This window comes from Pelobates fuscus, chromosome 1, assembly GCF_036172605.1.
Source record: "Pelobates fuscus isolate aPelFus1 chromosome 1, aPelFus1.pri, whole genome shotgun sequence".
In the NCBI taxonomy this organism is placed as follows: domain Eukaryota; kingdom Metazoa; phylum Chordata; class Amphibia; order Anura; family Pelobatidae; genus Pelobates; species Pelobates fuscus.
This window is the reverse complement of record NC_086317.1, coordinates 391,805,043-391,815,014: the sequence shown is the minus strand read 5'-3', so window position 1 is coordinate 391,815,014 and position 9,972 is coordinate 391,805,043. Positions and strand designations below refer to the sequence as shown.

The window sequence follows — 9,972 nt, the reverse complement described above, 5'->3', positions numbered from 1 at the left end:
GGTTGTTTCTAGGGCAGGAATTAAATCAAATTATGAAAGAACACCTTAGCTTTTGATATCCCTACTGTGTGAATAGAGATTGTGGGTTTCAAATATGTTTGTTTGCTAGGCAGTAGTGCAGGGCTGGAAATTCAATTTCACATCTGACTAAAACTTGCTGTTGTGGCCTTATATCATGTGCTACCCAGGGGAGGGGACAGAATCCAAACAAAGAGTTAAACACCAGCTCTCAGGCACTCTACCCCTCCTCTCTGGGGTTGGTGTGAACCTGTATGGGGGGATTAAATATGTCACAGCCTCTGCCCCTTATAAATCCCCCCGCCACTCTATAAACAGGTTGGGGGGAAGTATCCACAGCAGTTAGCAGTTTGGAGCAGTCACTCTGTCCGTGGCTTTTTTGAGTTGTTTTTTTAACGTTTCGTTTTTCTTTGTAGGTTTTAATCTTTGTTAACTTTTTGTTTAGTAGAAAATTCAAAGTATCATTTTAATTGAGACTTTTTAAATTTCACAGAGTCTCCAGTAACATTTTGGAGAACCTCCAATCTGCAGATTAAGCTGTGATCTGTCTTCTGTACTTTGTCCCCCTTGATTCACACATAACCCGCAATCATGTGGGAATTCCGCTCCTTCTCCTTCTGGAGAGCAGTGTTTGCAGAATTCTTTGCCACCATGTTCTACGTTTTTTTTGGTTTAGGTGCGTCTCTCAAGTGGGCAGCTGGTCCAACTAATGTCCTGCACATCGCGTTAGCCTTTGGTCTTGCTTTGGCCACTATGGTCCAGTCTGTTGGCCACATCAGTGGTGCCCACATTAACCCAGCTGTCACCTTTGCTTTCCTCATCGGCTCACAGATGTCTCTGTTCCGTGCCATTTTTTACATCGCAGCACAACTGCTGGGCGCAGTGGCCGGAGCTGCAGTACTGTATGGCGTCACCCCTGCAGCAATTCGAGGCAACATGGCTCTCAACACGGTAATTACTCATTGGGGTAGATTGATAAATTGATATCACTGTGTCTGTTTTTCTACTAATAGCATATCTGCTACCCCTAGGGAGTTTAATCTGTTTGTAACAGTATCTACCTGTATCAGTAAAGATTTACAGGCAGGTTGTCAGAAATTTGCCAGAACAAAAAAAATGCCAATCAATGGTAGGCTGGTAGGGTTTACAGAGAATTTAAATAGGATATGGGTCCCTCTAGGTTTAAGCAGTTGGTGATTAATTACATATATCAACTTTCTTAAAATGTGAATATGTACTACATGCATATGCTGTAAAAATAATTAGTCCTGCACCAATATTTTCCATTTTACATCTGTCTATTCTGATCTTTAATTCCTCTCATTACCTATTGTTATGACAATGTTTAGCTGCACTATACCTTTAGGAATACCCTTGACTTTCAATGTATCTTCCAAACTCTTATTCTTCTGTAGTCTAATGGCACACTCAATTAGACTATAAGTCAGCGCATTTTGAGTCAGTCCACTGAATGCCCACATTTTGCTATGTTCCACATTTTATGAACCGATGCATGTAAAATCTTTCACTTAAGTGCTTATAATAACCAAAGCACCGAGACTTTGACACATATCTAGTTTTCCATTTCCCCTACATGCTGAGTAAACAAAAGAAGACATTTGTATTTTTAAATATGCACTTTTATTTTTCAAATTACCGAGTGTTTGGAGACTCAAATATATTTTTTAATTTAAGAACTAGTATATACGTTAGCGATTTTTACAGTGATTGGGGGTGGCAGTCAAATAAAACTCCAGATGTTGTAGATTACATCACCCATAATGCTGGCAATGCCAAAGGTTGCCTACCTTTACATTAGACAATAAAACTGAAGTAAAAACAAATAAAAGCTATTATCTTACAGTTTGCTCTGTCTGGACAAAACATTGTATAAGATTAATTAAACTAGGTGTTTGTCTAGTAAACTGCACACTAATATCATATTTATTAGTTTAAATATGGAAAACATTGAAAACTTAAATTTAATATTTAGAATTGTTTTAATAGATGGAATAATTATCACTACCAACTGGTGCACTGCATAATAATGACAGAAAATGCAGTTCAATAGCAGTTGGAAAACAACAGGTTGTTCAAATTTGCTCTAAATAAGTTGTTACTATTGGTACATTGGCTATGTAATGCTTCATGGGTAGAACTTTGGGCATTCTGTATGTAGTGTCAGGTTATAGTGATATTCTACTTCTAAACTGATCCAGCATTCTCCTAACACAAATTAAACCCAGTTACTAGGTTGATAAAAATCTAGTGAATTTTCCACAGGTTTCTTAAATTCAGCACACAAGTATAATAATAAAATAATTTTATAGACAACAATAAAGAGGGATACAGCACACAAATTATATGCATGAAGTCTTAATACACATTTATTTATCTTAGCTTCCAAATAAAATAAAAAATACTTTAGCCATGTAAATACATGATATTAATTATATATGTTACTAACATGCTGGTTCCAGACCAGTTATCTGTTTGTATAGTTCTGTGTATCTTATAACAGTTTGAGTCATGATGAAATGTGCGTGATGTTGAACCATCCCCAATTACCATTTTATTAAAAGCCCAATATTATTTAGAATAAAAGTATGCAAAAACAGAAAAAAATAAGACATAATTCTCAAACTCTGAATACACTACTATCAATGCAAAGCAATGTTGCATCTGTTTATAACTGCCTTCTAAAAAGAAGGAAGAGCTCTGGTTGAACAACATTAATCTGCAATCTGCACTCATCTGCAATATTTAACATCCAAGCAGTCTTTGCTGCTTAAACAATCTGTATTACATTTGTAATCAAGAGATTCATATATGCAATAGGGGAGTGCTAAAAATGTGTTAGAGAGAAAAGTTGATGAAGCTTCTAAGGTACAAATGCTACTGCTAAAAATATAAACTTATGTTGCCTTCTCACTAAAATACTTGAGAAGCATCTAATGGAGCATGATTTTAATTCCACTCTAGAGAACAGCAGGATAGGGTATTATTTAAGTACGTCTTTATTTAAATTTTTTTTTTATCTTAATAAACTATTCTATTCTTTGCACCTTCATTTTAGATTTAGTTTACCGTGAGTGGCTGTCATACTCAGAGTCAGTGTAGTATTTGCTACACTGACCGAGTAAAAAAAACTTTGTCACATGTTGTGGAAGCACATACGAAAGCATTGAATACATTGCTTTCCTACAGTGCAGCTGGGATGCATGTGCGGTACTCACCATGCATACGCATCAGGTCCTCAATGCTCTTCTTTGCTGTCACGGGTGGCGGTCAGAAGGCCAGTACCCCTGTATGCCTGGTGATGAAGATAGGAGTCTAAGGTGTTGAGCAAAAGGTTTTGTACGGCCACATACCAGAGCCCTGATGCAGCTTAAGCGGAAGCCAGGAGCTAGATGATATATTTATCTAGTACTATAAACAAGGTAAGACTAGAACAGGCACCAAACAAGATAACAAGACAAGACTAGAAGAACCCCGAACCGGAGCAGGACAGAAAGCAGAACCCAGAACATGTACACAATACATGAGGGAAACATGAACAGGACATTGACAGGACAGGACAGTACATGAACTGGAAATACAAGATAAATAAAACGAGACAAGAGATATAAGGCAAAAGAGGAGACATCACTAAGTACTATATATGTAATAAACATTGGCGATTTAGACATACATAAATGGCCAAGATGTATGCAGCCCACCACTGCGCTAAAGTACTCCAATTACAGTGGGTCCTAACTGCCTAGATATGCATGACTAAAAGTACAACAATAAAACACACACAGTACTTACCTGCAAAGAAAGGAGCAGAGGAAATGAGACCACTGCTTGCAGGAACAGACTGAAACAAAAAGGATTAATGGCAAAGGAATAATGGCAAAGGAATGGGTGTGGCAACATAAAACAAACATTTAAAGGAATTCAGGAAACTGTGAATTCCAGCAACGGAATAAAGGAATGAACCCAGAAAACCCAGCATACAGAAAACCAGACAGAGAATAGAAAACCAGAAAAACCTAGAAAAACTAAACAAGAATTATAAAAAGAATACTGGATACCAGAAGCCATGACCAGACATCTGTGTTGAGCGGAACAGGTCGTGACATATGAAGAGCATTGGAATGGTTCATCACTCGATGGTGTTGCAGCAGGCAGAGTGATGAGCAGTGCTGAGGTTGAATAAAACCTATATTTTCTTAAATTTAGTGGAACAGATATATATGGCTAGGGACAGGGGCACCATCGATTTAGGAACACGTTTCTTTCCTAATGTTAAAGTGTTCCTTTACAGTTTAAACTAACAAAATATATATTTGTATATTCTAGGGAATGAGCTTATTATAGTTCAGTAACAATACATAAATTCTTATATATTGTCATGTTAATCATTTATTCCTAGTTAATTTTTTTTGTTCTTTTGATTTGTCAATAGCTCCATCCTGGTGTGAGTATCGGCCAAGCAACTACAGTGGAGATCTTCCTGACCTTGCAGTTTGTACTTTGTATCTTTGCCACTTATGATGAGAGGAGGAATGGACGCCTGGGTTCTGTGGCTCTGGCAATTGGATTCTCCCTCACTCTTGGTCACCTCTTTGGGGTAAGTATAGATTATGCATGTAATTTGTATGCTAATAGTAAGGCAAATAAACTGACACCTGCCGAGTATGTATAATAAAATGAAAAACAAAATATCAGGGATGGGCAAATTCCTGTCACCCAATACCTGGAACACGTAGTATCAGGTGCCAATAAGGCAGTTGTTTTTTTCCCTTTAGCTGCTACAGAGGCCCTGTGGCATTAGGGCCTGGGCAGGAAGCATGTGGTCAGCACCTCTTGTATGTGCAGATCACAGTAATTGTGTGCAAATCCAGTGCTAAGAGTCAGAATGCAGCCACCAGTATTCCCACCATTCGTACTGACTCACTGAGTTGCAGAGCTGTTATGGAGCAATTACTATGGTTTGCACCCTCTGGAGGTGCCTACCACATGCTAAACCTCATGATAAACCATATGCTTTAACCTCAACAGAAATCATAGCCTCCCCCTTGCAGAAAACTAAGCAGAAGTAAGGCAAAAAGAGCAAACACACAAACATTTACCACTCCCACAAGCATTACACACACCCAGCACACACATTATGCACAGCATACATAATACACAGTCAACACACACCTAACCTACAACAAGCATGGACACATTACACACAGCCATCTCTCACGCACTATATGGGGCCAAGGACAAAGGGAAAGACTATGGGGGGCAGAAGGTAAAGACTCGCAGGGCTATTCACTAAACTTTAAATTATGCAAATTAAAACCGAATTTAAAAATGGTGGCAAAAAAATGTGACTATAGTTGAGCTGTTCCTTTTTTCCACATCTTTTTTTGCTATAGTTTTTCCATTTAAATTTAATTTAATTTATAAACTTTCTGAATTTTATGAATAACCCTGTCAATGTCCAGGGATCTAGGTAGCTGCCCCAATCTAAAATTATTTTGAGAGTCAGGATAAGTAGATCATCATGACGGACGAGTAGATTGTTATTAATTTCCACACTCCAGGATATGTTTTAGTATTGCAAGGAAGTAAAAAGTAACAAAAACACTTTACTGGAAACATTCTCAATTCATTTAATTGGGGGGGAGGGAAAATACTTTACTGATAAGTGATTTATTTGTAAAGGTACGAAGATATTATATATAAAAGAAACCCTTATATCAGAGCAGTTTTGATTTGTCCTAATCAAATTATCAGTGCACTACCAAACTAATACATTATTAATACTTGTCATTGCTGTCCACAATGGTAACACCCAATAAAGGATACCCATCCATATAGCATCTGGTGTGTAACCAATATGAATGAAGGTTTTTTTTTTTTTATGATCCTATATGTGCTGACTAAGTTGCAAGCCCATGACGAGTATGCATGATATCCCTGGCGTTGTTGGCAAGTGCTTGCAGATATGAGACCGTGCTTATGAGTCTCATAACACACACTGGTTGTTAATGATAGGTATTGAAACAGAAAAAAGGAACCACACTCAAATCCAAATAAACACGGGTGCGCCAAACCAGGACTAGCAAATCCAAAACACGTATAATAAAACAGGAAGAAATCTTCATGCACTCCCAGAATTAAAGCTACAGGCAAATTTATTGGATCAAAAAGGCAAAGCAACATTTTAACCTACTAATAAAGAATTCTTAATAGGTCAAAACGTTGCTTTGCCTTTTTGATCCAATAAATTTGCCTGTGGCTTTAACACCGTGAGTGCCTGAAGATTTGCTCCTGTGTTATTAATAGCTATGTCTCACAAGCATGCAATATTCCATGTGAATACTCCATTAAGCACTGTAAGTCATACTGATAGAGGTTGTAGAGATATCTGATGTCAAAAACTACACCTTCAGCAGTCACCATCTATTAAACCCATATATTGCATGCTTTGAATGACCAGGGCCATCCCCATTGAAAAGTCAGTTTCGTACCTAAATTAATTCATACCTAACCTACTTGCAACCTGGCTGAAAGTTGTCAGCCCTGTCCTGAGTTCAGTTATTTATTTGTACTAATTAAAGTAGTTCTGTCATCACATATGGTATTTGCACCATAATACAGCACTAAACTACCTGTTCTTTCCATTGATTGTTTTTTAATCTGTCCATAATTTTTTTTATATATAACAAAGAAACAGATCTTTAGCTAATATTTACCTTTTCATTGGACACACGGTTACCGACGTCATTGGTTTATTCAAAGAACATTTTGTTCTTGCCAGCTCAGTAAGAAGCTGGGAGATACTAACCATATAAATTATAACTGGCTTTTTAAAATGATTAACCGTTTCTGGGGCATAAAAGCTGTGACCTAAATTGAAACATATCAACATGAAATATTGTCATATATTCCAGTGGTAAGAGTAACAAACACACTATAGTGGGGTTAGATAGAAATTATGTTATTATAAGTTTTGACAGTGTTTAAAGGGGCAATGTGAGCACAATATACTCTACATCTCATTAAATTGGTTATTGTGTAAACAGTTTGTGGATGGCATTTCCTTGGCTCTCAACCTAGAACTGTTGTCCAGGGCAAGGCTGTTGGTGCGCAGAGACCACAGTTTTTCTCAAACTGTTTGCAAGAAACCCATGGGAGTCAGCTAACAGAGACTCTATGTAGTTTGTTTGCACAATAACCACTACTATGAGCTGTATTGGTTATGGTGTTTCAGTGCTTCTTTATCTTTAATCAAAGGCTAGCTGATAATCAAGTAATTGATCTTGATATACAATGCTAATAGTAGTATATTTTAACACTATTGTCAAAGCAAACAGATCATTTTATGGTCTTCCGTATAATACATCTGTATTATGTGCATTGACTGGATAACTTTGCTTTGTTTTTGTGTTTATCTAGATGTATTACACTGGAGCCAGCATGAACCCTGCTCGATCATTTGCTCCAGCAGTACTCACAAGGAATTTCACCAACCATTGGGTAAGGTTATAGTCGAATGCAGTTGGACATTAGCATAGCTAAGACATAATAACATTTTATTTTATATTATTTGCATGGCATCATACATTTCATAAAAATCTACTTTATTCAGGTAGACTGGCAGAAATATTTTAATTATTTATAAAATATTTTACCAGGAAGGATACATTGAGAATTTTCTTGTTTTCAAGTATGTCCTGGATATATATAACAACATCAAGTGAAAATTAAGGATATAAAACGTGTATTAATTAAATTTACACTTTCCATCATGATTTTCAAAGTCTATATCCTATACTTGGCAGTAAGGTAAAACTAGCACTAAATTTAAAAAAACAAAACAAAAAAAAAACATCCAAGTGCTATCATAGGTAGAACATGTACTCACACTTTTACAAAGTTAAAGCTAAAACCGAATTGACAGGTGTTTTTTTTTTTCAAAGTAAAGTGGTAGAAATAATTATAGTTACTTAATACCTCATATATACTAACCGTATTTTAAAAAAATAATCTCTTGGCTTGCAGGTCTACTGGGTTGGTCCAATCATCGGTGGAGCGCTTGGGGGTCTGGTGTATGACTTTATTCTTTTTCCCAGGATGAGAGGCCTGTCTGAGAGACTTTCAATCCTGAAAGGGGCCCGGCCCGCAGAGCCTGAGGGACAGCAAGAAGCAACAGGAGAACCTATAGAGTTGAAAACACAATCTCTATAAACACCTAGTAGCAAACACACACACACAATTTTGGCCTAGTTAGCGTTATATCCGTCATGGGAAGTGTGTTGGGGAGGGGTTGGTTGGGTTATACTTTGAAAGACGTTCCTTTTCTTACCATGCTGTTGGTATTGTGTTAAAGTAGAGGCAGAAGGAACAGTAAATGTGCTTGACCTTTCATCGGAGTGGAGGTGGAGGCAAAAGGATGCAAGAAGGTTTGACTGGGCCACACACCCTATGGGCCAAATATACATATATATATATATTTCACGGGAAGATCTTTACTGATTCTAGCAATAAAGGGATTCATCTTCCCTGACAGGAAAATGTAACCTTTATATGGGCACAAGAATACAATGCAGTTGCTAAGTGCATTTTTCTTTTGCCAGCAAATATCATCAAATTAATTGAAAAAGAAAGCCACAGTATGTTGCCTATCAAACTTTCAGCCCACCCTCCTATCTGCTCCTCTGATGCTGCTGTACATCTCAAACACAATATTTTCTTTTTACTGCGTTTCATTTTTTGCTGGTTTAAGAAAATGTTTTCCTTTTTTTGTGTTTTTTTTAAGAAGGGTGGAAGAAATAAATGGGCCAAAAACCCTGCCCTGAGCCCCACTGAGTAAATCTGTAGACATCTTGTAGAAGTTAAGGTGTTACCCCCATTAACTTATCTCTACTGCTTTAGAAATCCCTCTGTGTGGCATTGTTTGCCTTGTAATATAAGATAAATATATGATTTCACGACATGTAGTGCTGCTCACCACCCTTTAGTTTTTTTATCTTAATGTCAGGGACAAATAAGCTTGCTAAGGAAATGTAAGAAAAGGCATCATATTTCCTAAAGATGGTTGTAAAGATATAGCTTGTCATAAGACTTGGTGTTAGTGCATAGTACTCCAAAGAATTGAATGCCCAATGTTCTTGTCCACAGTCTCAGTTCCCAAGGGTTCCTCAAAACAGCTACCCTATGCTTAGAAGTAATTTCGCTATGCCGAGTTACGGAGGACTAAATGTTTCCAGCAAGGATAAATGAGCTACAGTGCATATATATATATATATATATATATATATATATATATATATATATATTTGGTAAGGATACGTGAACATTTCTAAACTATTTAATTATGAATAATAGTAAAACCAAACAATGTGAACATTTTGGTTCTCTGTAACCAAGAGCATGTCTCAAACGTGAATATCCTGGAGGGACTGACTAAGCACTACTTTTGGACATCATAACCCCGGACAGGGATACATATCTTAATATACCGAGCATAAAGGAAATATCTGGAACGTTATAACAAAATTATAATTTAGGTCAATAGCATGCAGAAGCAGTTTAAGTTGGGAAATTCGATAATAGTGCTTAAAAAATCCTCCCTTTTGAAAGAAAGATACACGTGTATATTGAGCCGCTGTGTTTGTTCAGTGCTCAATGAATGAATATTGCAATAATCAATAACACACTTATTAAAATTATTGACTTCACACTTTAGAGGTATTCCTCATCCTAACGTTATTGCTTTTGACTACTGCAATACTCATATCTATGTAGCTATATATACACACACACACATACATACTTGTACAGATAGCTGGATCTGTAGACAGCACCAGAATAACATTTCAATCTGAATGCACGCAATGTATTACCAACACTCAGGTATATCATTTACATCTGATATAAGTATGTGAGTGTGTGTAGATGTTTATATTTGTA

At 36.8% G+C, this 9,972-nt stretch overlaps 1 protein-coding gene across 1 annotated transcript; it reads left to right on the top strand.

Moving 5' to 3' along the window:
- Positions 1-312: 312 nt before the first annotated feature.
- On the top strand, positions 313-8,852 carry MIP (major intrinsic protein of lens fiber). Its single transcript, XM_063426964.1, has 4 exons — positions 313-969; positions 4,469-4,633; positions 7,456-7,536; positions 8,062-8,852. The coding sequence occupies exons 1-4, from the start codon at positions 610-612 to the stop codon at positions 8,245-8,247; spliced, it is 792 nt and encodes a 263-aa protein (XP_063283034.1). The 5' UTR covers positions 313-609; the 3' UTR covers positions 8,248-8,852.
- The last annotated feature ends 1,120 nt before the right edge of the window (positions 8,853-9,972 follow it).

Bases quoted from the DNA above. Each gene is read 5' to 3' on its own strand.
- MIP (XM_063426964.1), top strand. From the start codon at position 610: ATGTGGGAATTCCGCTCCTTCTCCTTCTGGAGAGCAGTGTTTGCAGAA. The intron at 970-4,468 runs GTAATTACTCAT...ATTTGTCAATAG, and splicing joins GCAACATGGCTCTCAACACG to CTCCATCCTGGTGTGAGTAT. The intron at 7,537-8,061 runs GTAAGGTTATAG...CTTGGCTTGCAG, and splicing joins GGAATTTCACCAACCATTGG to GTCTACTGGGTTGGTCCAAT.